This window comes from Podospora bellae-mahoneyi, chromosome 2 (assembly GCF_035222275.1).
Source record: "Podospora bellae-mahoneyi strain CBS 112042 chromosome 2, whole genome shotgun sequence".
NCBI lineage: Eukaryota > Fungi > Ascomycota > Sordariomycetes > Sordariales > Podosporaceae > Podospora > Podospora bellae-mahoneyi.
In genome coordinates this window covers 3,752,869-3,777,624 of record NC_085881.1, presented here as the reverse complement: position 1 = coordinate 3,777,624, position 24,756 = coordinate 3,752,869, and the positions used below count along the sequence as shown (strand labels likewise).

Below are 24,756 nucleotides of genomic sequence, written 5' to 3'. Positions count from 1 at the left end.
CCAATCGGCGAGAAGTTGGATGCCTCACGTTCAGCCAGATGCAATTTTATGCAGCCACATTACCATGCCTTGCCATTCAAGGCCAATCAGAGATAAAACAATGAAAAATGGGGGTTGCCTTGTTGCAAGGCAGACAACAGGGCAGCTCACCTTTGTGACTACCACAGGAAGCTTCCAAATCGCTCGAACTTGTCACATCTTGGGCATCGCCTGATCAGGCAAAACAACCATATTCCAATGTTTAATGAGGGCCAGAATCTACTTTCTTGATTACAGTTTACTCCCCTTTATTCTCACATACTCTCAGAAAACTGTAATCAGTCCAAATGGCTTCAAGTTTGAGCTTACCATCTCAACCGTTTCGCCCTCCCTCGCCCCCGCCATCCACCCCCCAAAGCTCCCCTTTGCTTCCGCCACATTTGCTCTTGGCCAATTTACACTCTTCTGAAGTTCAACCAAAAAGTAACATGCTTGATCAGGATGTCGAAAGACTGGAGTGTGAGGAGACCTTGGTAAGTCACACCTGACACCTGTATACTAAATACCGGGCATTATGCTGGGTCTGACACCCTACAAGTCCGCTGAAGGTCCCCAATATTGGCAGGATAATTTCCAGGCTCGACAGATGCAGCATAGTGGGCATAATGTTCACTCCAACAGCAACATGGGATACCAACGGATAGGGGTCATGAATCTCGTGACAAAGGGTCATCAAACAGGTGCACAGCCGAATGGTAAGTTACACTCACTGACCTTGAGAGCTTTCACGTTTCTATCTGCTAATTATGGAGTGTTAATTCTTGACATGAAGACCCAGACTTTCTTGCAGACAAACAACCTCTTGACTGGCTGTCGAAGTTCGACCATCGCACAGCACATGAGAGAGCGTTGGAAAGCCGAACCGAGGGTACAGTGTCTTGGCTTCTGAATTTGGACGCATTCAAGAAATGGAAAGTTTGTCCCAAAAGCTTTCTTTGGCTTCATGGAAAGCACTTTTGCGGGAAGACTGTATTGTGGTAAGTCGAACGAATCCCTTGCTGTTGCTTGTTACTCGCAATTCCATGTACACTTCTTTGGAAATTCTTTAACATTACCTCAGTGCATCGATCATCGAAGAACTTGAACAAGAAGCTACCGATGGAGTACCGATAGTCGCCTACTATTACCTCGATTCTAACGAGTTTTGTATCAAACCTTCTGAGGGCGAAAGCCGCCAAGAATCCTTTCCAGAACGACTCTTAAGATCATGGCTTCGACAACTATGCGAAGGCCTATCCCAGTTGCCCAAGGGAGTGCAGAAAGTGCGGCAAGAGTTCAAGAAGACCGGCAGTCTTGATTACACGCTCCTAAAGTATGCGATACGATGTCTAACCGAGGAACGAGGGCAGGTGTACCTCGTAATTGATGGCTTGGATTCCCTTACAGAGTCACCCAATGGAAAAGACTCCCTGGCAGTCTTATTCGAGTTACTTGAGTGCCTCAAATCTCATGATCCCGTCCATATCCTTGTAGTGAGCAGAGATCATGTAGACACGGCTCTCGAGGACCGATGCTGGGACCTGAGTCACGATCGTGAAGGGGGATTCGACGTTGCAGTGGAAGGGACCGCCCACACGAACGGGATCGAGTTGATGGTTGACCAGGAGCTGAAAAAGTCGAACTGGGGAATAATCAGAAGAAAAAATCCGGAGTGGATTGAGATCATCAAAAAAGATTTGGTGGACAATTCAGACGGAATGTAAGTCTATCCACATATACCTACCTACCTAGGTAGTATGCAAAGATGACCAACTGGCTCAACACAATCTGTTTTGCACCAAATACCACCTACCGAGAAGCAGTTTTGAGAAGTGATCGAAAGCTAACCTGAAATTGGATCAATAGCTTCGGTTTAGTCAAATTACGGCTGTTGGATCCTGAATTTCACGAACTAATTCGGCGAAGGGACCCAGCCCCCGATGAGGAGGAGGTACTTGATGCATTGAATGAGATCCCGAAAGAGATCAATGCTTTCTACGATAAAGCCTTGGAAAGAATATGCGTCATGCCCAATGCCTATCTATCTCTCCAATGGCTCATGTGCACCCTCCGGCCGTTGAGATTCGTCGAATTCGAGGACTTGATCAACTGGGGTCAGACAAACAAAAAGAATTCAGTCTCCATTCGCCATAGCTTTGGCAGTCTAGTGGCTTTTCCAGAGTCTCCAGAACGAGACGGCAAGCAAATCGTGGATTTTGCCTTTTCCAGCCTGGAGGAATACCTCGTGAACAAAGCGGATAGGTGTGGTGGACTGGCTATGGTTCACCTCATGATGGCCAATCAATGTCTCGAATATATCAATGAATGTGTTGTCAATACGGATGACCACACCTTACATGAATCTGATGAGGACGAAGTTGACGGCGGGAAAGTACCGGAGTGTGACCTCCAAAGACGGCCGCTTCTTGAATATGCCATCAACAACTGGTACAGACATGTACTCGAGTATCTAGAGTCCAGACAGGATTCGGAACTGGTGCTGGAGTCTGTCCCAGACAATGGGACTCAGGGCATTCTGTTGACATGGCTACACCGGGTTTACAATTACTGGGGTACACCGTTGCGGAACATTTTCCACAAGAAGCCTCAAACACCCTCCGCTCTGGACTTTTCTGAGGGGGTGTCGGCCTCATCGGAATTTGCACAATGGGTCAGCTCGACACGAAGATTGATCGACGATTTGGATCGGGACGTGGAACAAGTACACAACGACCTAAAAGCGGCCGCGTATAAGTGTTTTGAGCTCATGGTTGATCTTCTTATTCAGCACCAAGCGCCCACAGAAACGGAAGCAACCACACACACTCCTCTTCAGGCAGCCTGCATGTGCGAATTCAATCTCCTAATTTATTCTCTCCTTCACGGTCATATTCACAACTCAAATATTCCACACTGCAAGGTCAAGAACTCGGATATCCCGAAAACTGGAAGGACAGAGCAAATCAAGGCTAGGCCCGACCCCAGTCATTCCTGGTGGCCAGACAGTGATGGCACCAAGGAGAAAACAGCAGACTACGACGGCAAACGTATGGTGAGGGCTCTTCTTCTGGCCGGAGCAGATGTGAATAAACCCAGTTCTCACGGAGACACCGCGTTGCACCATGCCATGGCCAAAGGCAACCTTGCTGCTGTCACTTTGCTCCTGCAGAGAAATGCTGATATGGAAATTTGCGCGACGGGTCCTCTCAATGTATTCCTCAAGACAGTGTTTCAAGCGCATGATAGCGAAGTAACGTCAGAGTTGGAATGGCCCAGGCCCATGATTTGCTGCGGAACTCCCTTGCTCTGGGGAATCCAGATGGGGCAGCACGACGCCGTTGAGTTTCTACTTGATCAGGGTGCAGAATTCAAGAATCTCGCGCCGGTCTCAGGGCACACTGCACTCCATGCCGCAGCCTACCTCTCGGACCAGAGAATGGCTCGGCTGGCGCTGGATATTGGGTGCCGAGTCAACGATTGTGAGGCCAATGGGTTTTCAGCTCTCCATTTTGCTGTATATCAGAACAATCTGGGCGTGGTTGAGTTATTACTGGCTAATGGTGCGGATGTTAATATCCTCGCCAACTGCGGATACCCTCCTCTGATGTGGGCTCGGCACATAAACATCGTCAGGGTGCTCCTCAGAAACGGCGCAGATTGGAATGGCCCCCCGGATAAACCACACACAGTACTAACTGTGGCGGCGTTCAACGGATACCACGAGATTGTGCGTATGCTTCTTGAAAAGGGCGCCCCCGCCAGTTCAACTGCCTTGCGCTATGCGACGTGCGAAGGGCATACGGAAGTAATACAAGTGCTTGTGGACTTCGACATTCCCGTTGACATTTTCTTGCACGCCAAGCTTGGAATAACCGCCCTGCCACTTGCGGCTGGACGAGGCCATTCTGATATTGCCACAATCTTGCTGAGAAAGGGTGCCAGTCTCTACAACAAACACCCTGTTCTCGGTTCCATACTAAATGCTGCTTCATTCGGCGGTGAGGATATAGTCTTTGACGCATGTTGGCAACAAGAGCCTTCTATGCGACATGAGAAAGATGCGTATGGGCGTACTGCCCTCTACTTTGCTGCCCTGGGCGGACAGGACAAGATGGTTGGGAAGCTCCTCAAGTTAGGGTACAAAGCCAACGCCAAGGATAACCATGGCCGAAACGCATTGCATGCTGCAGCATCAGGTGGCTCGCTATCTGTAGTGGAGAAACTGCTTGAACAGCATCCAGAAGTTGATCCTACTGAGACGGATGATGACGGTTGGACTGCTTTACACTGGGCGGCTAAGGCTGGGGAGAAGAAAGTGGTGGAAAAGCTGCGAGGTGTATGTTTGAGAGAGGGTAGAATGCCTGACGACAACAAATGGCCACCAGCCCGTATTGCGATATATCATGGGCATCGAGACCTTCTGCCACTACTAGAGGGAAAGCAGACAGGAGAATACGTCTTTCCACAGTCCGAATGGCATTTGTGGAGTGCAGGCCTTATGCACAAGGATTATGTTTGTGACAGTTGTCTCAGGGTACGCCAATCTTCTTTGCAAGCTGCTATGGTGTGTGGATTTCTAACAGAAAAGGGATGAAGCTGATACATGGGATCCGATTTCATTGCCGTACATGCTATCACGATTTACTCTTCTTCAACTACTGTTTCAAGTGCGAGGGTCGAGGAAAGAGACTGCATCCTGGCCATCGATTTGAGGAAATCCGTCCGCCGTACGACCAGGGAAATAGTGGATAGGAGATCCGGCTGTGCGATAACGAAGATATAATCATCTTGAGCGACATGCCTTCAGGTGCCTCTCTATGTTGTACTCAGGCTATCTTGGCCAAATGCCGTGATCATCCACATGGAACGTAAGATCCAGATATCATGTCCTTTCATTGTTCGTATACTGGACATAGGAAATGACTTCCATAATTCACTCAACAAATTATCGACAAAAACCGCCAAATACCACCTTTGAACGCCAGGTATCCAATACTTTCTACACATTTTCAGATTTACTCAAAAACAAGCTCATCAACCTCCTGCTCAGATCCAGCATAAAGAACGTTCGATTTGTAATTATGTCCAGTGTGTGTTGACTCGGAGACTTTCGGATCAATCGGTGCACCCAAAGCCATTTTGAGCTCACTCTCATTGCAGGCACCTGCATAATAGGTAAGATAGATAAGTGTTCATTCACATGGAGTTTAATTGAGGAAACTGAGGAAGGGCCATACCAAACTTGATTCTCTTTTTCACCTTCTGATGACCGCCATAATTGACCGATGAGCTGACGTCGTTGCCTCTATGCTTAGAAGCATCTGGTGAGATCTAAGGGGCGGTCTAGGTTAGGATTGATAGAAACACCTAGAATGGGTAGATTATATAGTAAACAGGATCACTTGCATTGACCTTGACTATTGACCCGTCCCATGTTTTACCGTCGCCGCGGAACTGAGAGCTGGGCTCCTGCATGACGGTCGTGGCGGTGGTTGTTGACATCTCAGCAAGTCCATATACTCCTTTCTTCTTGAGATTAGTAGGGATATTGCTCATTCTGGAGGTACTGTGGGACAGGCAGGGAAAGCCAACAATGATAAGCAGACACATGTGTCAGGAATCAAAACTGCACAGGGTTGTGCCCGATCCACAACATATTTATACATGATCAGCTCAGATAAGAGGACTCCGTCTAACCGGCAAGTTAAACAGTTGACCTGATATGAATGCCGTGATGTATGTAGTCGGAGCAGGCTAGGCTTCGGTTGGGCTCCATGCACAGGACGTGGCAGTGCATGTGAGTGCCGCTGATTGGCGACAGAATCTACCGTACATGAAGGCATTGTTAATTGGTACCGATGTTCCCACGTCAAGTCTCTGTGCTCCTGTGTACAGAAGATCTTCTGAATGGTCAACAAAGTAGTGGTTCCACACGACACCACATATTTATCGTCCAGGTGCGCTCCATGGGTCGAGAGCCTGCTCACTGCTTTCTTCTGCGTTCATCCACTTTCAAGGCAGCATCTGGAGCCTTGTCGGTGGCTGCAGACGTCACAGTTCCTTAGGCATTGATGACCACACCCACTTGCGAACAATGGCCCCAATACCAGACGCCATCGACACGGAGGCCAACACCACGAACCAGCCTAGCTCCGCACCTGCAGGGCTGTCGACTTCAGATGTTGTCGGAATCGCGGTCGGTGTGCCTACGGCCGTGCTCGCACTAATGGGACTCGTTATTGCGACACTGGCCTGGAAATATCCAAAAGGATCTGCTGCCAAGATCCAAAACGCAATCCTGCGTCGGCCAAAGCAGATTGGCACCAGCTGGAACTCGAACGTGATGTACGGTGGAAAACAAAAGGCAAAAAACATGACATTCGGTTGGTTACACAGGAATCACTGTAGCCTCACGCACGCTTGGTACTGACCAGCTGACCAGAAAGCATCGGAGATATGGAATCCCCCATTCAGACACGGGTGAACATATCAACTGCAACAACAGATAATGCTGAGCATGTTGGCGATACTTTTAATTCCAATGTGTTGCATGAGGGAGCACAGCAGGAGATTGACTCGATGACGTTTGGAACTTGGAATGCAAATACAAAGGCATGAAAAAGGCAGAGCGCACTCTTTTGGAAAGGGAACAGATCGGTTGTACTCATAAAAGTTTCTCCTTTTTATATTGCATTGGTTCGGATTAGCATACATCAAGCACTCTGGTATTTCCTCTTTGTTTACATGGTGACAAACACCCCTGAAGCCCCTGAGCTTCAAAGATCTGCCTAATTGTGGGCCCATACAACCCCCCTAGGATGACTACCCGATTTTGAACGATTGAACGCCCCAAGCCTTCTCATTGAATCCCTAAGCTCCTTAAAAATTTCAAGCATTATGATATTGTATACAGATTTCTAGCTCACCACAACAGATCTCTATAGATCTACGAGACCTGTCCATTGCCAGGGCCTAGACCCCTACAACCCCCAGACACAGCCCTGTCCATGAAGATCGGCAAGAGAAGGGGTCTCAAAACCAAAATATATGACACCTAGTTCTTAAAAAATATCTACTCATATACCAAATCTCACATTCTCCCAAGTATCTATACAACCTAACACCACCACATCAACAATGCCAAGACCTCACAATAACTTCAAGTGGAGTCAAAAATGGAGACAAAACATACAACACCAGGGATTCCCCAGTGGTCACCCACCTGAGTACTAGTCTGGCCGTCAGCTGTTTGACTAGGGGAGAGCGGACGGGATCCCGTATTTTCAGCTGCGTATGGTCGTATGTGATATTCAGGGTCGAAAACCAGCAATATGGAGGTATCTGGACTGATTGCCACGACAGATCTATTCCAATATGCCAACCAGTACTACAGACGATACCCAACAGTAAGTGGGAAACAGTTGTACTATGGTTCATGAAAACGGCTCTGGCCACCCTCCACTTCAGCAAGGAGCTGTACGAAGCGCCTCCCCAAGAAGAGATTCCCCGATGGCTGGGAGGGTGTCTAAAGGGAGGGAAGAGTCTGTCGTGGAGCTGGTCTGGATTTGGTACAAGAGATGACACGGTTTCTGGTCAGAAACGCACTTCTTCTATTTTCCAGAAAAGAGTCTTTTGTAGCATAGCGTCGTTTCCATCACTACTGCGAGGCTCTACGAGCACGTAGCGTTACCATCCTGGGCCTCAATCAACTCCCCAAAATAGTTCACCATTCCATCATACGCAGGGTGCTTGCTAAAGTCCTCAAACCACAACAAACTCGCCCCATTACCCGGAAACACATGCGGCACCCAGCTAAAAGGGTCATAAAAGTCCCAAATCGTGATACCCACACAAACATCCTTCGTCTTCACACACGCCCCCACAACCTTCTGGTAGCACTCACTCTGCCACTGCAGCTTCTGCTCATCAACCGGCACCTTGATCCTCACATCCAACTCGGTAAACGCGACCTCCTTCACCACCTCCTTATACATCCCAATAGTGTTGATCAAATCCGCCTCACTCGGGTGGTTGTCCGCATGCAAATGCGCCTGCATCCCCACGCCATCAACCTTGATCCCGGCATCCTTCAACATCTTGACCAGCCTCACCGCGCCCGCAGTCTTGACACTGGCCGGCCTCTCGATTCCGTAGTCATTGTAGTACAACTTCGCCTCTGGGTCGACCTTGGCAGCAGTCTCAAAGGCAAGCCGGATGTACTCCTCCCCGAGCACATTGTAAAACACGCTCTTCCTGTATGTCCCGTCTTCATCAAGGGCTTCATTCAACACATCCCAATGGGCACACCGGCCACGGTAATACCCAGCCACCTCGGTGATATGTCTGACAATTGCCTCCCTCAAACCCTCTTTGGTCCACTCGGTGGTCTCAACCCAAGGGGCAAGCTGGCTGTGCCAGACGAGGGCGTGGCAGCGGAGGATCTTGTTAGTCCTGTTGGCCAAATCGGCAACGTAGTCACCCTCAGTGAAGTTGAAAACGCCCGGCTCAGGCTCGACAAACAGCCATTTCTGGCCGTTGGTGGGAGTCGTCTGGCCGAACTCCTTGGGGTCTTCGAGGATGGCGTCGTATTGGGAATAAGATTCGGGGTAGGGCTCGCGCTCGCGGAAGCCAGGGGTGTCAGTCGCAGCACCGAAGTACTGGAGGCCGGCCTTGACGGCGAGCTCGTGGAGCTGGGCGGTTGCGAGGGGGACAGCTCCCGCCGCGGCGAGAAGGGAGGTGGAGAGACGCATCTTGTGTGCGAGGGAAAGCCAAAACTGAGGTTGTCCCTGAGACGAACAAACTCTAGAATCAGTGGACGAGGGGCGGAAATATATGCACTTTATATCATCTCAATTACACCCCTGCAGCAAAGCAGCATCATCCTCCGCTTTTTCTTTTCCCCATTCACACCTTTACCAGCGCCACGGAAGCGGGACAAGAAGGTTAATGAAATCCATAGTGCAGATTCCAAGGGCACTGTAATCTGCGCGAGACTCTTGTTCATGCAGAGGGCCATCACGGCGTACCACGCGTACTCCTCTTTTCCCCTCACGACGATCTCCAAAGTGGAAGCTCTTCAGCCGAACCGTGATTCATGATAGGAGCCAAGATGTGGCCCGCATTGAGCCTCAAGTGGCCGGGTGACGATCGACGGGGGTCGCATCGGGGAGGAGCTGCCGGGTAAATCGGTGCGGGCCGGATATATGCCATTTCCGGGGTGAAGGTCCGCTTCAATGGCCATTGAGCTCCAACTCATCATCGAAGTGCGACCTTGGGGAAACTGACGTAGAGATCGAGGGCCTCGTGTATCTTGTAGTCGTATTGAACCCTAGCCCAACATCCTCCGTAGCTCACATTCATAACTCATACACAGGTCGTACATAACCCCAATGGGAAATCCAAAGCGCCATCCCATCTTTCAATCTGTAAAAAACCGTCTTATACAGTGAACTTCCCAGACAAAGGCAAATTCCTACTACTCCCCCCAACCTCGACGTTATACTCCCCCTTCCCCAACCTCCACTTCTGCGCCCTCACATCCCAGACACTCAAATCCCTCCTCGTCAGCTCAAACACCACCTTCTTCGTCTCCCCCACCCCAACCAACACTTTCTCAAACCCCCTTAACTGCCTAATAGGTACCTTTTCCTCTCTCGTCCCCGGAATCCCCAAATACAACTGCGCAACCTCCTTCCCCTCCACCTCCCCCTTGTTCTCAACCTCAGCCTCCACTCTAACCAGTGCATCCCACAAATCCTCCTGACCACCCTCTACAATCTTCCCCTTGGGAAACTCCTCAAAGCTTCTGTTGCCATCTTTCTCAACAGCAAGATTGGAATACCCAAAGGTAGTGTAACTCAGGCCAAACCCAAACTCAAACCTAGGCTTGATCTTGTTTTCGTCAAAGTGCCTGTAATCGACAAACACACCCTCGGTAAAGTTGCTCTGAGGGAAATACTTGAAGATTCCCTCCGGCTTGTCAGGCCTGAGCATGACTCCATAGTCGTCTTCGTTGCGCGCAACAGTATAAGGCAGTTTACCTGAAGGGTTCTCCTTTCCATAGAGGATAGATGCCAACGCCTTCCCTGATGCTTGTCCTGGGAGATGGGCAAAGATCACTGCTGTGACGTTGGGGTGGCCGATAAATTCTTCAACGAGTCTTATACCGGCATTATGGAAAACCACAACAGTGTTGTTGCACTGGCTGGCGACGTGGAGGATCAGCTCGTCGGTGTAATCGTCACGAAGGCCAGGTCTATCTGCGCCTTCTGCAGCCCAGATGTTACCGAATACCAGGCACGCGCTGGAGACAGGATCCACTGCCGGCTTGCCGTTGTGGAAGTCCCAGAAGAGGGCTGTATCGTCCTCGTAGGCTTGCTGAAGGATGGCGTCATATGGTGAAATGGCAAGAGACTGAGATGTTGCCCCTGATCCGCCACCAGAGTACAGTGTTCCGTTAAAAGCAATGCCTGTCGTTTCTGGTGTTGCGCCTGACCAGCCAAAGAAGCCTGCACCAAACTCCTGGTAGTCAAAGGATCCCGATCCCATCAGCCAGGGAGAGAGGCCATCTGTTGGGTTGTTTTCGTCGGGGTTCTTAGCGGAGTAGCCGTAAATAGACAGCAGTTTGGGGCTCTTGAGCGGCAAGGCATTGCGGATATTTTTGACCAGGACGTGACCTTCAACCGCACCATCAAATAGGGTGGATTTGAAGGAAGAGTTTCTTGCATCGATAATGCGATGTGGCTTGGTGAGGTCCTTGGGCATACCGACACCTGGCGTAGGAAAGTCATTGTCCTGGCCCATTTGATACCAAGAAGCGATTGTTCTGCTTGGGTCAACAACTTTCACACACACGGAGAAAATGCACCCGACATACCTGAGGACCATATCGTCTAGCCTGCTTTCGGGCACCGTTCCATTTTTGATGGCGTCTTTGAGATATGAGCCCCAAAAGTCACCGCCATTTGGCATAGCCATATCCATGCCTGCTTCAGCTGTGGCAACCCCGGCATGCTGAGCTCCCCAGTCGCTCACAACGCCACCCTGAAACCCAAGTTCAGTCTTGAGCAGTCCATTTTGCGTCTTGCTGTTTGCGCAGCCGTACGAGTTGTTGACCCTTTGGTAGGAGCACATGATGCTTCCCGTTCCGGCGCGTACGGCATCCTGGAAGGGCCTGCGGTTTCGTCGTCAACGCTTGCTCTTTTGCAGTGTTAGTTCCGCGTCACTTACCACAAGTAAATCTCGTGTATAGTCCTGTCATCTATATTTGACGAGACAGCCTCCACACCGTTGTTGGGGTTTCTATTGGTCTCTTGCTCATTGGCAATGAAATGCTGAATATGTCGTCAGCCTCAGCGTCAACTTGAAGTTTCGAGATAATAACATACCTTTGTGCTGGCGACAACCCCAACTCCCTGAATCCCCTTGACAGTCTCACCAACCAACACGCCGGACAGATAAGGGTCACTGGCAAAGCCCTCCCAATTTCTTCCACCACTGACAACCCGTCCAGCTGGCCCAACTACAGGTCCCAGAAGAATGTTGACGCCCTTCGTTCTGAACTCACCACCCATACCTTTGCCCCTTGCCAGAGTGAGTTCCTTGTTCCAGCTGGCCCCAACATGAATGCCACTCGGCCAGCTGCTAACAAAATCTGTTCCTCTGACACCCTGTCCAGCATCAGCCAGACACATACCCGGGAATTTTAGGCGTGAGATGGCAGGCAAGAAGCCAGGGCAAGAGGTCTCGGAGTTGGTTCCTGAAGTGAGGCTGATCTGAGCTTCCTGTCAGTTTCGTTCGTCACAATAAATCCAGACGTGGCGGTAGAATACCTTCTCATCAAGTGTCATTTTGCCCACAAACTCCTTGGCTCTTTTGAAAGCCTCTTTCCACTCCCCAGAACCAGTCATTTCCGCTATCGATGCCATACCTGTCAGTTCTCACTCCATCATGTCACCGTCAAAAAGAAAAAGTCATCCACTTACGAGAGGGGTAGACCGGCTCTGAGCCCCCGTAAAAATACTCATCCTTCTGAATCATCCTCCCCCCATCCAACGCTTCCTCGGAGCCATTGTCATTGTGTTTTGGGAGAGCTGCCAACCCTGCCAGCCCGCCACCTATTATTACAAGTATGAGAACGATAATGAGAAGGCCCTTTTTCGTCTTGAAAAAGGCCAGTTTTGATTGTCAACTTTTCTTTTCTTGATATGATGGTGGTTGGTCTGAAGGTAGGAGGGCTGCAGAGTGTTGGCTGGTGCCGCCCGCTTTGTGAGATAGGAGAGAGGCGGAGGCCATCTTGGTTTGTGAGTTGTGATTAAATTGAAATGACTGTTGATATGAAGGGCTTGTGGTAACTTGTGAGTTGTGTGATATTGGGCGTTTGTTTACATTCGAAAGTATCAAAAGTCCAACAGGGGAAGCTGTTAAAACAGTAGGCTTAGCAAATGGACCGGATGAGATCTGAGATGCATATGTGACACCTTTAATTGAGGGTTGACTACAGCCAAATGATGCTGTGGGTGATTTTGTGATGTGAAGGCCGGTGCGAAGACAGGTGCGAAGCCAGGTGCGAAGATTGACCCCTCCTTTGCGACTGCCACTGTTGTTTACACCTGCAGCCAACCGTTGCCAGCGGCAATCAACCTTAAATAGTGCCAAGACCTAGACTTCAAAGGTTGAATACTACCCAGTGCGATTCATATTACCACGCAGGAAGAAACTGGTTGCTTTTTACTGCCATCTTTTCCGAGTGTTGAATTTTAACAAAATGCTCAGTCGCAAACATCAAATACCTTACTGCATATTTGGGTTGTCGCTGGCTGGCAAGGCTTGAGGGTTAGGGTTAAGCATGCCTCACAAAGGCGCAGATTCGGTGGGATTTTTCATGAGATTCTTCAGTCGCAAAAACAAATGCAACGATCCCCACTGACTACAAATGTTTCGGGAATAGCAAAATGCTTGATTGATCAGACCTGAGGCTTGTGTCTCGGAATGAAGCATCGCCTTGCGCTTTGAGCTCCTGTCAGTGCCCGCGGCGCGTCGGTCGTGCATCCGTAGCGGGCCATTTAGTGGCGTGCTGGGAGCGGGCCGGCTCACAAGCTGGGCTGAGACCGCAAATCCGAAGAAATTCAGCAACAACCTCCCTCCGCTTGTTGTCGGTTTGCGCCGAAAGCTGTTGTCAACTCTCTGTCTACCTAAATCTACAGGCTTATAATCATTCTACAGCTTGCTAACCCGTGTTAGAACTGACTCTTCCATCTGAGTTCTACCTACACTGCCGCCTGATGCTACATCCGCTTACATAACATCCAATACCACTGAAACAATCCTCCTCTGTTTCTCCCGTCTTGCGGTACCTCTGCCGAGGTCGCTGGCGCCATTCCAACGATCCCACATCGCCCGGCTTAACCTGCCTCGGAGAATACCGAAACCCCTTGAATCTGTCTCCAGTCGCCGTCCTTGTCCGTTACGGAGTAGTATCACGCATTTCGGCAACCAGGATACACTGCCGACGACAGATGTCTTGAAGATGCTCGGCAGACGGCAGGAGATTAGTCCTAGCAATCGCTTTTGATCCTGCCCAAACATCAAACGACCGAATATGCTCACCACCAAGGGAAATTTAGCAGTGTTAAGTTCATGATATTAGACATGGGTGTCACTCACGGCATGGGAGCCACGTGCGGCTCACGTTCCTCCGTCCGATCACGATTGATGAAATGTCCGTGACACACTCTGGTTTGTCGTTACCGAAATCTCATCCCTTGCAGCGAACCGCAAGTCAACTCGGGATCGATGAACCAAGTTTCCTACGCAGACGGTATGACATCCCCTCGATGAACAGAAATCTCATGAATCGGTGATCTTGACCGCCCAATCTTGCATGATAGAGGTAGGCGAGCCACCGCCACCACCATCGAGAAGAGATCTCTCCGAACAAAACTGCATGTCTTACCCGCCGCGGTTCATCTTCTTTGAACCTCACACTGTGTGGTACAGATTACCACCGAACCGCGAGTAAGAAAAAGAAATATCCCACCGCCCAAGACATTCGTCCTGCAGTTTCGAGACATTGGTTCCAGCTTGACCTACATGAATGTCGTTGCATCGAACCAAAACGGAGCCAGGTCCAACACCGTTTCCTTCAAACTTCTCGCTGGAAAAAATATTTCTCTGTTTGACAAGTCAAATGCCTGATTTCTGCCTGTTTCCCTGTTGCTGTGTTGTCAATTTCAGGGGGGAAGAAGAAAGCAAGAAGCCAGCGAAGTAACGATGTTCCACTTCTTGTCTGCCCACTCCACCTGTCACCCCAACATCCAACGGTCAAAGTTGGCATAAAGTGGATATATCCAGGTGGATATCTTCAAACAACTCACAACATCCAAATTTTGGCAAAACCTCGCCGTTATCTCGTCGGAAATAGCGTCAAAAAACCGGGTGTTGAACTTGCGTCTCCCCGGTTGCGCCGAGTGCAGCCAACGTTGCAGCATTGACTTCTGGGCGTCTTATAGGCGCGGCACAAATGTTCGGTGAGTTTTCCCCTTTTTCCTCAACGCTTCGGCGATTGCTTCCAGGCCTGGGAATCCTTCTCTGCAACGGCAGCACCCGCGGACGGAGGCACCGGCTCTCCCGCTCCACAGCGCCCAATCTCCTCTCGGTAGTTGAGAGTGTCGATCTTTTGTTTTATCTTTTGTCGATCGTCTTGTTCCAATTCATCCGTCAAGGTTCACATGTGAAAAGAAACAACAAAAAAAGCCATTCAAGATTTCGACCAGATTGACCAGTATCTTGATAACATCTGCAATACCCCTATTTCTCGCATAGGTATCTCCCCAACCATCCACGCCGCACCTTGGCTGTCCTCGTTTCTTTCTTTTTGAGCTGGTTCATTATCCAAGATGGCGTGCGTGGTGGTCTTGGTAGCATGAAGCACCACACCCTCGAAACACACCACCGAAGAGAAAGCTGGTTTCGGTTGAGAACAAGGGGGTCCATCTGGAATGTAACCCCTTTCTCTTGGCAGAAAAAAATGTCAAGACTGACAAAAAGGCTTGGAAATATCCCGTTTCCTCGCTCCAAAATCTTACCCACCACAAGAAAGTGATAAATGTATCTGTACGGCGTCAACTGCAGCCAGCAAAATGTGATTTCTCAAAGCGATTAAATAGTCTCACAAACTTCTCTCTATCTCTCTTTGAACTTATCTGGCCCACAGCTTATCACCCAATCCTCCCGTTCCCCCACGGCCGCCCCGTTCCATGCCCACCGTTCATGCAGTGTCACATCAACAAACCTTCTCGCCTCTCCCATCCCACCACTGGGGTCACATCCATTCCCCTGGCTCACAGCGGTAAATTCCCCACTTCTCATCAACGTCCGCCCGCCGCCCTTGCCGTCCAGCCGTTTTACTAAAAGCCCCAACTCACACTTCAGCCACCCCAGCTATAAGAGACCTCCCCCTCCCCCTCAGCTTCCTCAGCTCGAAGGACCACTTGTCTCATTTTCTCACACCTTCACATCTTCTTTCATATCGTTCTCTCAAACATTCTCATCTCTTATTCTCACAATCATATCCCCATCTTCCTCACCACTGCAAAAACTAACACATTTCCCTCTCCTATCCAAACACCCAGTACCACAACCATCATCATCACCTCAAAGTCCCCCCTTATTCCAACATCTCTCTGCTCGCATGTAAGTCGAAAATTAGCAGAAACAAGGAACGCCATGGAAATCCACAAAATACCCCATCATCACAGCCATCGTAGTCCTCTTGTTCCCCCAAAAAGGTATATAAAAAAGTATAAACAAACCAAACACGCCCCCCCGCCCCTCCCCCCAAAAATAAGCATATACACCTTGAATCAAAAGGTCTGCCCAAACGGACAAAGCAATGTCGTCATTCGAACCCGTTCGGACGGCAAGTAACAATTCGGTTCGTAGACGGACGGACGGACGGGCGGGAATCGTGTGTGTGCCGTGTCTGCCACGCGGAGGGTAAAATAAGAGCCGGGGTCTGTCGAGATCTGCATGAATATGCAGCAGCGGGTGCAGTCGGTCTCGGCTCAAATGTAGAGAAACGGTGAAGAAATGTGTCGCGGAAAACTCGCAAAGAAGAAACGGAGGCTATCATGTTCTCTTCTCTTCTTCCTTTTTCAGACCCTATCATAATCAAGTAAAAAAAAACTCTGGTTAGGTCACATTTGTATCCCCAATAAAACATAAAAAACGGGGAAAAAGGGCATGAGAAGGAAAAAAGCAACAGAAAAACAAGCCGCCCAGAAACCCAGTATCATGATAAGTAATGACAAGGATGAATGACGAAAACAAACAAAAAAGGAAGCGAAACAAAACAAGGGTAGTGTGGTGAATTACAACCATTTGTCTTTTGGCCTCCTCTCCCCGGTTTCCGGCCGTTTCTTCTTTGCAGACGGACACCGAGAAAACCTTTACAAGGGGCGCGCACTGTTCGTAAATAAAATGTGTGAGATATAGTCAAGAGGCGAAGTTGTGTGTGAAGAAAAAGTGTTGACAACATCGAATATGCAAATAAGTGGTTCGCCCCTTACAGTATAAGCTGCTTCAAGTTCCGTTGGATAATCATATCCTGCACGGAACCCATGGTGATCTTGAGCAAGTTGGTGTCGGTCGCGTTAGTGAAATGTCCGTAAATCTCCTTCTCTGGGTTCCGGTTCAGCGCCCGGAACTTGTCCATGAAGTACTTGCTGGCCAGGTTCGGGTCGTCCGGTGGGCCGTGGTAGTCAGTGAAGCCGTGATCTGTTATCGGGCTCTTGGCCAGCTTCTCTTTGAAAAGATCCATCTTGTTCAGGAAGAGGATCAGCGCAGACTTGCTGAACCAGTGAGAGTTGGCGATGGACTCCCACAGCATCAGGGCTTCGTTCATTTGGTTCTAGTTCAATCGTTAGTTTCCGTTATTTTCTGGTAACGGTACTTGAGGTATGCGTGGGGGTCAACATACACCGTCCTTGTCTTCCACCAGACATTGGTCGTAACCTGAAATGGCTACCAAAAATAGCAGGCAGTTGACGTTTTCGAAGCAGTGAATCCACTTCTTGCGTTCTGATCTTTGGCCGCCGACGTCGAACATGCGATATGTGAGCTGACCGAGGTCGAAGATCGTCTCAGTGATGCCCGTTGTCCTTAACCTTGAGCGCAACAAATCCTGATCAGTTGGTACGTAGTCTTTGGCCCAAACACGGTCCAAATCGCCGCAGAAGCTGCAAGCGGGTTGGTCAGCAAATTACAAATATCACAACAAAGGTGATGGCGCAGGCTGCTTACTAGTCAAGGTTGTCATGCAAGGCATATTCGTTGCCCTTCGCGATGGCACTCTTCACGCCCTGGTCTTGCCATAAGCTTTTGATGGGCTCCAAGTAGTCTTCTGGCAGTGGCTCATCCGCAACCACATCGTAGTCCACCATAATGTGCGCCATGTTTTTCTACGCATGTTGCGTTAGCGGGGGAGAGCCAAACACTCAAGTAGTTAGATACCAACCTCGTTATCTGGGTTCTCAAATGGGATGTTGAGCTCGTTCATGGCGTCGAAGATTAATCGAAAGGAATGGACGATATTCTGGAACACTACTGGCTTCCACTCCAGCTTTTCGCTTTTGCTGAACCCCTGCGCGTAGATCAACTTCATCTGCTTGAGCACCGTGGATTTTCCGGATTCGCCCGCTCCTGTTTGACACAGTTAGGATAGCTGTAGACAGCGCAATAAATCGGGCCGAAGCATCCGTACCTAACAACAGCAGCTTCACCTCCTTCGACATCTTCTTCTCATCGGCACGAATAATCTTGTCCAACTCACGCGACCTGGCCGCGCCGGCCTCGTCGCCTTTTTCACGAGCTCCAAAACACATTATATCAGTCGGGTGGCCGTTGTGATGGCGAATCGATGCGAAATATCAAAAAGGAAAAACCAAAAAGGTCGTTCGGCGTGTGACGATTGTCGAACTTCGGAGTATTAGCTGTGGAGGAGGGCGTGCTGCGAGCGAGTGACGGAGGGCGGCGCACGAAGGGGAGTTGAGGTCCACAGGACATGAAACGCCTGATGGCGCTGTAAGAAGGTCGTAATGACGTCGCAGCGAGCCCGTGGTCGAGATTCGATCTCAATGGCGCCTTATCCTCGCCTTACCATCGACCGGCCAGGCTTCCGATGGGCAATTGGCGCTTCTCGACAATGCTGTCTGCTGTTGTCTGGGGGTTGCTGGTGAAACTGGAGCTGGACTGACGAGGAGTGAGCCGGGATGTGACGGATGGGGAAAGCGGGCCACGGCGGGTTGACAGAAAGGGGGGATTATGACGGGAGAGTGAGGGACAATCCGAGCGGTCCGGCAGCGAGAACAAAAAGGATAGAAGAATGGAAGCTGAGAGGAATAATCGTAATACAGGAATTTTAGGTGAGAGGATCGATCAGGTGCACCGAGGGGATGGGCAGCAGAAGCAGCAAAAAGAGCAGCAGAACGGCCGGCGACCCTTGGCTCAGCGCCAGGTGCGACCTCCCCCCGTATTAATTCTTCTGCAGCGCTCATCTTTCCATGCATCGATGCACCCATGTCCATCCATGCAACCCCATTCTTCTTCTCGCCTCGAGGGGCCCTGCGTGGGCCGTGCTGAAGAGAGCGCGGTACACTAGCAAGGCACGCCGGACACACCTTGAAAAGTGGTAAGCACTTGTTCAGGGGTTCATGTCTTGCAACTGCCTGCATCTATCTCAGCATCTCGTGCTTCTTCTTTTTTGAGTAGAGGTACAGAGTATTCATTCCTCAATGTCTTTCATTGTTCCACCTACCGAGTACTGCACACTGGCCACGCGGTGGTCCTCGTGGTTCGGGTGGGCCGTGTGTTCTGGAATTCCTCTTCTTTTGCTGCGCAGTATCATCGGTGCATTTCGCCAATGTCCAATACCAGCAGATCCGATGGAGTGGCCAAGCCCGTCAAGGTCGGGTCCGCAATCCGTAACGGTTGATCGCAACTAAAACCTCCAGTTTGTCATCAAAAAGGACTCCATCAGTCGCCAGCTTTGGCGCCATCGCCACGGATTTCAGCTCGCTTCCTTGCCTCTTATCAAGGCCTGCTCTGTCAACACCGGCCGTAACAACCGGAAGCGGAGGCAGGGCCCGCTCCGGCGCAACAACTGGGCAGCATGCTCAACCCTTAAATTCTAGGTATCCGTATGCCTTTACACTACAGCCAACTTTGACGGTACCGAACTGATGGTTTTTCACGCTGCCCTTCAAGAAGTCTTACTCAAAGACACCAGAACACGAAGACCGAGCGCTTGCGCCTATGCGCGTGTCCTGTATCTCGGCAATGCACTTTTTCCTACCAAGAACGGCGGAAACCCCCTTTTATTGCGCCCCAGGCTGCAGCTGCCTCTCCGCGCTAGCTCCGAAGCTGGACAATGAGTTGAATTGAAGATGTGGGCGGGTCCTTTGACTTCACATGCACCAATGAAGGACCGCGGGCAGATGCAGGTCGACGGCTCGGGCTCACTTCGACTCCAGATTTACCACATTTTCCCCGAGCCACTCACCTTGTAAGAGGCCCCTGTGGCCTGCTAGCCTTTCAAACTGCCACAAAATGCCACGCGAACCGCCCCGAGCGTTTGGGCCTGATCTGTGCGCTTCAAGTGTCAGATGTTCGTCATTGTTTTTGGTCTTTGGGCTCACCAAGCTGTCGATAGGCTCACTGACTGGGAACTGCCAGATAGATGCCTACGGTACATTCTCTCCGGTGGCGGATGGACGTGACCATCTCCAGCGTGCGCAGCATCTTGTGGAGTTGACCTGTGTAGCTTCAAAACTTCGTTTCTTTTTCCGTCTTTCGCAATCATCCATGAGATGAGGGGCAAGCGAGAATGGACTTCACCAGGGCTTGGGTGGACACTTTCACTAAAAGTTCCTACCTAGCCCTACTGGTTGACTGACAAGAAGGGCACAGATCAGCCCTCAGTGAGACGGGAATGGAGTTCGTCATGATGATTTCGTGTTCAATGACACACGCAAAGGAAGCTTTTGACGACATCCAAAGCCACGGTGTTCCTGGAAACATCTACAGAGCACCAATCAGAGCCACATGGCAGCAACGCCAACATATACCGATTAATATATTCTGCAGCTACGCCGATTCCGCAGTGTGGGCATGCGGCGTCATTTTTGTTTTTTGATAGTGCGTTTCGGGCGACTGCATGGCCGCAGACATTCTCACCGGTCTTTGGCTCACTGAACAGTTTAGGAGCAGCGGGAGGGTGGTCTCGGAGGGGTGCAGGGACCCGAGCCATCAAGCTGACCTCGGCGAATCTACAATCTATTTGTGGTGATCTGTATACAGCATAGCATCAAAGACATGTGGTGTCTGGCAATGAGGCCGAGTCACTGTTACACAGCCTGCTCGAGACAAAAGACACCAACTACCTCGGCCATAATTTGCTCAATAGCTGTCTGCTGGGTAGGAAGGGCCCCCAATCCGACATCATCATTATTATTCCAAACGTGAAGAAGTGAGCATTATACAAATCACGGCACGGCACATCCCCGGTGGTACGGCCCACGGGGCCCGCAAGCTCTGTGCCTCGGATTGTCACCATCCACTTACGGCAGCTCGTGCGCAGTTGAAGTGGTGAGTGATCGCGCCGTTCCATGAGCTGCAAACATCATCTGCTGATCTTCAACGCGATGGTGCCAATGATCGGGCGTTCAGACATTCCTCAGCCCTCATTAGCGTCCTGCCTTTTTGACCCCTCGGGCCCTCGCTGGGCAAAGGTCCGAGCTGTCGCCGGAGCGGGGCCGTCCAGTCCGGCAGGTAGAGGTCTCCTCTGAGCGGCTCAATCCCGGCCATCGCTTTCGCTCTCCGGCTCAACGCCGTGCGTCGCACAGTTGTTGTCCAAGTACACCCAACTTACTTAAATAACAATGAATCTTCCAGACAGACCACAACATCTCCTTCTCCGCTTTGCTCTAGTGCAGGAGTCTGTCTATGGCAAGTTGATTTTGTTGCTAGTGACCCCTCCTCATTACCCCTCTGCCTCAAAAGCATTGCCTGTTTTTGATCGCGATAAGATAGTGCGACGACAGCCACGGATAGCTACGGATGAAAGGTTGGCAGATTTCAGACGTCAGAATGAGTATTTTCTAGGGTTATGTGTGAGTTTTTACTTCCAACCCTCAAGATTGGCTCTCCACACCGCGAAGTTTGGACCCTGTAATTCGCTCATACCTCCCTGAAGAAAAATCTCTGCACCCGCTCGCTACAATCGGTTTGCCGTATCGTTGTTGATAAACCCCACCTCCACCATAACTTTTTGCCTGCCCCTCCTTCAAGTTGGCTTCACTTCGAGTTTGTGCAAGGCGTCTTCTATCCAGGCCACTTCATACCTTCCAGACCACTCGTAACCTCCACCAATCTCTCAAAATGGGTGACATCACACACTCTACCATCAAGGGTAAGAAGTTCTGATGTTCCCCTTCTGGCCCTCACCTCACGCTTGTACTCTCCTTCATGGAGGGGCTGAACGACCACGACCCCGCCATCCACACCAATATTCACACCTCGAAAACGGTGCCCACGCCTTCTCCATGTGGTGGGCAATCGGAATCATCGGGTATATCGGTCAGCCCTGCGATGTTCGGTGCCGCCAGATGCCCCAATGCCGACCCGTCTCTCACCTCGTCATGGCGTTGATCACAAGAGTTTCAGAGTTTAATGGCTTCATTCCGTTACGGCATCACCAGACTCTGCCGCCGGCATAGAGTGCGCCTCACTCACGCAGCTCTGCCGTGTGGCATTATTGATCATGAAATGCACCATGTCACAAAACGGGCCGGTTCATAGAGTGAAATTGTGTTGGGTTACAACTACCGACATAATGTCTGTGTGAAAACTCATGAAACGAGACTGACATTGTGGCTTGCATAATAGATGGCTGGTTCCGCGAGATCTCCAACATGTGGCCTGGTAAGTAAACAAACTTCTGTACCCCTTGAAGAAGAGATCATGTGTCTAATTTCGATGTTCTCTCCATAGGCCAGGCCATGACTCTCAAGGTCGAGAAGGTCCTCCACCACGAGAAGTCCAAGTACCAGGATGTCTTGATCTTCAAGTCTACTGACTACGGCAACGTCCTCGTCCTGGACAATGTCATCCAGGCCACCGAGCGTGATGAGTTTGCCTACCAGGAGATGATCACCAACCTTGCCATGATGTCCCACCCTGAGCCCAAGAAGGTCCTCGTCATTGGCGGTGGTGATGGCGGTGTCCTCCGTGAGGTCGTCAAGCACGACTGTGTTGAGGAGGCTATCCTCTGCGACATCGACGAGGTGAGTTCAGTTCCGGTGTCTTAACTTTTCAGAACCAATTTGCCAACACATCTCGCAGGCCGTCATCCGCCTCTCCAAGCAGTACCTCCCCCACATGTCCGCTGGCTTCAACCACCCCAAGGTCAAGGTCCACGTCGGCGACGGCTTCAAGTTCCTTGATGACTACAAGAACACCTTCGACGTCATCATCACCGACTCCTCCGACCCCGAGGGTCCCGCCGAGTCTCTCTTCCAGAAGCCCTACTTCAAGCTTCTCCACGACGCCCTCCGTGAGGGCGGTGTCATTACCACTCAAGGTTGTACGTCTCCTTTATCTGGGAAAGTTCGAGGCCTGGGGGGTATATTCTTTTTTGTTGTGTCGGACACCAACTTTGCCCGATAGCAACATTGATGTTGCCCAAGCCCCTCAGGAGCCTACCAAGTGGTAGCTTTGCGTTTCTCGACTTTCCGATGCTGCGGGTTTCTTCTCTTTTGGCTTTGACTCTTACAAGACAATCTCCTTGCTAGTCGAACCCGCGCATGTCGAGAGCCATGTTGGCTGACTATTATTGTTTTGTAGCTGAGAACCAATGGCTCCACCTTCCCCTGATCACCAAGCTCAAGCAGGACTGCAAGGAGATCTTCCCCGTGGCCGAGTACGCCTACACCACCATCCCCACCTACCCCTCGGGCCAGATCGGCTTCATGGTCTGCACCAAGGACGCCAACCGCAACGTCAAGGTTCCCCTCCGCTCCTGGACCAAGGAGGAGGAGGAGAAGCACTGCCGCTACTACAACTCCGAGATCCACAAGGCCAGCTTCGTCCTTCCTACCTTTGCCGCCAAGGCTCTCCAATAGGCGATTTAAGAAGGGTGACTGGTTTAAAGACTAGAGGCTCCGGTATATTCCAAACATTTACTAGGAGATAGCACCGGGAAAAGGAGGGCAGCAAACGGTCAAGCCTTTGCTGCTGTAAATGGGTAGAGGGCCGTGGGTGCGGTAAAAGCCTCCTGAAAAGGGGTATCTGAAGCGAACCATAGAAGCTTCTCATAAAGGTCGATTGCATCAACAAGAAAGAATGGATCCTCCTCATACATTGTTTTGCAACTTGAAACTCTTGATCTTGGTGTCATCATGTCATTGTATACCTACACCTCGTATCTTCTCACACATTCATCGTATCTATGGCTTCTCGTCATAGCTCACCTTCCCCTCACTAACATCAGGATAAACATCAAACCTTCTCTGATCCCTCAATGGAATCCCCTTTCTCGCCTTCTCAATGCTGTCCCCATCCAACACCGCACTAACAACCTGCTCCCCTTCACCAGCCTCCTCCAGCACTTTCGCCATCGGGTCCACGATCAAACTATGCCCATAAGCATGGTACACCCCCTCGGTCATATCCCTCGCCGGACTGCACAGCGCCACATACAGCTGGTTATCCACCGCCCTCGCCTGTCCCAACAGCTTCCAGTGCAGCGGCCCAGTAGTAAGGTTGAAAGCACCGGGATAGATCAACGCGAAGCATCCCTTTCTGGCCGCAATGGTCGCCAACTCCGGGAAGCGAATGTCATAGCAAATCGCCACGGCTATCTTGCCGTACTCGGGGAGGTCCACAATAGTAAGCTTATTCCCCGGCGACAGGATGTCCGACTCGGTGAACGTAATCCCGCCCGGGATGTCAATGTCGAAAAGGTGGACTTTTCTGTGCGTGGCGAGGAGTTTTCCCTCGGGGGAGAAGATGAGGGAGGTGTTGTAGTATTTCTTCTCGTTGTTGTTGCTGTCAATGACAAGCTCGGGGATGGAGCCGCCGATGAGGTAGACTTTGTTGTCGCGGGCGATGTTTTGGAGGGCGAGGAAGGATGGGTTGAGGTCGGGGGAGGGGTTGGAGGGGTCGGCGGGGAGGGGCTCGGCGTAGGAGGGAAAGTGGTCGGTGCCGTAGGGGGAGTTGAAGCACTCGGGGAGGACGACGATTTTGGCCGAGGTGGATTTGACGGCCGAGGAGACGGCGGTGGCGGCGTGGGAGAGGTTGTCGGATTTGGTGGATGTGGAGGGGAGTTGGATGCAGGCTAGGGTTACGGGCTGGCGGAGGAGGGTAGTGCCGGGCGTCGTTTGAGCGGAGGGGGGGGGGGAAGAGGACATTTTGCGGAAGAACGAGGGGAGGGGGAGTTGTGCGCAAGAGATTGTTTGGGTTGGATGGCAGCTGAGAGACGTGAGGCGTCGCAATGTCCTCAATATGGTTGTTGTTGAAGCTCTCATGGTGGGGTTGAAGGAGCGAGGTTGTGGTTGCGGAGATGCGGGGTTGACGTTGACGGCCCGGCCGGCAGTTTAAGCTGTGTTCTGGAAGCTTTATGGAAGGCACGCTTGACAGGGGTAGCTCTTTCTCTGGAAATCTTGGTGAGATGGGACCCGACGG

At 50.8% G+C, this 24,756-nt stretch overlaps 8 protein-coding genes across 8 annotated transcripts; 3 read left to right on the top strand and 5 right to left on the bottom strand.

Moving 5' to 3' along the window:
• Nucleotides 1-137: 137 nt before the first annotated feature.
• Nucleotides 138-4,884, top strand: QC761_210310 (uncharacterized protein). The gene is made up of 6 exons (XM_062876770.1): nucleotides 138-512; nucleotides 578-734; nucleotides 812-1,016; nucleotides 1,100-1,738; nucleotides 1,885-4,552; nucleotides 4,615-4,884. The coding sequence occupies exons 1-6, from the start codon at nucleotides 327-329 to the stop codon at nucleotides 4,768-4,770; spliced, it is 4,011 nt and encodes a 1,336-aa protein (XP_062735396.1). The 5' UTR covers nucleotides 138-326; the 3' UTR covers nucleotides 4,771-4,884.
• A 149-nt stretch (nucleotides 4,885-5,033) lies between these two features.
• On the bottom strand, nucleotides 5,034-5,574 carry QC761_210300 (uncharacterized protein; the record flags this gene model as incomplete). The annotated part of the gene is made up of 3 exons (XM_062876769.1): nucleotides 5,034-5,182; nucleotides 5,256-5,349; nucleotides 5,425-5,574. 3 exons carry the CDS (start codon nucleotides 5,572-5,574, stop codon nucleotides 5,034-5,036), a joined length of 393 nt encoding a protein of 130 aa, XP_062735395.1.
• A 329-nt stretch (nucleotides 5,575-5,903) lies between these two features.
• On the top strand, nucleotides 5,904-6,721 carry QC761_210290 (uncharacterized protein). The gene is made up of 2 exons (XM_062876768.1): nucleotides 5,904-6,401; nucleotides 6,461-6,721. The coding sequence occupies exons 1-2, from the start codon at nucleotides 6,113-6,115 to the stop codon at nucleotides 6,634-6,636; spliced, it is 465 nt and encodes a 154-aa protein (XP_062735394.1). The 5' UTR covers nucleotides 5,904-6,112; the 3' UTR covers nucleotides 6,637-6,721.
• A 967-nt stretch (nucleotides 6,722-7,688) lies between these two features.
• On the bottom strand, nucleotides 7,689-8,768 carry QC761_210280 (uncharacterized protein; the record flags this gene model as incomplete). The annotated part of the gene is made up of 1 exon (XM_062876767.1): nucleotides 7,689-8,768. One exon carries the CDS (start codon nucleotides 8,766-8,768, stop codon nucleotides 7,689-7,691), a length of 1,080 nt encoding a protein of 359 aa, XP_062735393.1.
• Nucleotides 8,769-9,456: 688 nt separating this feature from the next.
• On the bottom strand, nucleotides 9,457-12,574 carry QC761_210270 (uncharacterized protein; the record flags this gene model as incomplete). Its single annotated transcript, XM_062876766.1, has 6 exons — nucleotides 12,003-12,574; nucleotides 11,850-11,932; nucleotides 11,406-11,801; nucleotides 11,248-11,351; nucleotides 10,895-11,191; nucleotides 9,457-10,843 (listed from the first exon to the last, which is right to left on the bottom strand). The coding sequence occupies exons 1-6, from the start codon at nucleotides 12,055-12,057 to the stop codon at nucleotides 9,457-9,459; spliced, it is 2,322 nt and encodes a 773-aa protein (XP_062735392.1). The 5' UTR covers nucleotides 12,058-12,574.
• A 3,221-nt stretch (nucleotides 12,575-15,795) lies between these two features.
• GNA2 (G-Protein alpha subunit) lies at nucleotides 15,796-19,226 on the bottom strand. Its single transcript, XM_062876765.1, has 7 exons — nucleotides 18,833-19,226; nucleotides 17,780-18,743; nucleotides 17,534-17,718; nucleotides 17,320-17,477; nucleotides 16,997-17,255; nucleotides 16,587-16,927; nucleotides 15,796-16,482 (listed from the first exon to the last, which is right to left on the bottom strand). The coding sequence occupies exons 2-7, from the start codon at nucleotides 17,898-17,900 to the stop codon at nucleotides 16,467-16,469; spliced, it is 1,080 nt and encodes a 359-aa protein (XP_062735391.1). The 5' UTR covers nucleotides 17,901-18,743; nucleotides 18,833-19,226; the 3' UTR covers nucleotides 15,796-16,466.
• On the top strand, nucleotides 18,557-23,447 carry SPE3 (putrescine aminopropyltransferase). The gene is made up of 5 exons (XM_062876764.1): nucleotides 18,557-21,484; nucleotides 21,961-21,996; nucleotides 22,066-22,358; nucleotides 22,417-22,657; nucleotides 22,918-23,447. Exons 1-5 carry the CDS (start codon nucleotides 21,454-21,456, stop codon nucleotides 23,193-23,195), a joined length of 879 nt encoding a protein of 292 aa, XP_062735390.1. The 5' UTR covers nucleotides 18,557-21,453; the 3' UTR covers nucleotides 23,196-23,447.
• Nucleotides 23,448-23,519: 72 nt separating this feature from the next.
• On the bottom strand, nucleotides 23,520-24,742 carry NIT3 (Omega-amidase nit3; the record flags this gene model as incomplete). The annotated part of the gene is made up of 1 exon (XM_062876763.1): nucleotides 23,520-24,742. Exon 1 carries the CDS (start codon nucleotides 24,597-24,599, stop codon nucleotides 23,520-23,522), a length of 1,080 nt encoding a protein of 359 aa, XP_062735389.1. The 5' UTR covers nucleotides 24,600-24,742.
• Nucleotides 24,743-24,756: the final 14 nt, after the last annotated feature.

Bases quoted from the DNA above. Each gene is read 5' to 3' on its own strand.
- QC761_210310 (XM_062876770.1), top strand. From the start codon at position 327: ATGGCTTCAAGTTTGAGCTTACCATCTCAACCGTTTCGCCCTCCCTCG. The intron at 513-577 runs GTAAGTCACACC...ACACCCTACAAG, and splicing joins TGGAGTGTGAGGAGACCTTG to TCCGCTGAAGGTCCCCAATA. The intron at 1,739-1,884 runs GTAAGTCTATCC...TTGGATCAATAG, and splicing joins GTGGACAATTCAGACGGAAT to CTTCGGTTTAGTCAAATTAC.
- QC761_210290 (XM_062876768.1), top strand. From the start codon at position 6,113: ATGGCCCCAATACCAGACGCCATCGACACGGAGGCCAACACCACGAAC. The intron at 6,402-6,460 runs GTTGGTTACACA...CCAGCTGACCAG, and splicing joins GGCAAAAAACATGACATTCG to AAAGCATCGGAGATATGGAA.
- GNA2 (XM_062876765.1), bottom strand. From the start codon at position 17,900: ATGTGTTTTGGAGCTCGTGAAAAAGGCGACGAGGCCGGCGCGGCCAGG. The intron at 17,478-17,533 runs GTTGGTATCTAA...CAACATGCGTAG, and splicing joins TTGAGAACCCAGATAACGAG to AAAAACATGGCGCACATTAT. The intron at 17,256-17,319 runs GTAAGCAGCCTG...ACCCGCTTGCAG, and splicing joins TTGCATGACAACCTTGACTA to CTTCTGCGGCGATTTGGACC.
- SPE3 (XM_062876764.1), top strand. From the start codon at position 21,454: ATGGGTGACATCACACACTCTACCATCAAGG. The intron at 21,997-22,065 runs GTAAGTAAACAA...TTCTCTCCATAG, and splicing joins GATCTCCAACATGTGGCCTG to GCCAGGCCATGACTCTCAAG. The intron at 22,658-22,917 runs GTACGTCTCCTT...ATTGTTTTGTAG, and splicing joins TGTCATTACCACTCAAGGTT to CTGAGAACCAATGGCTCCAC.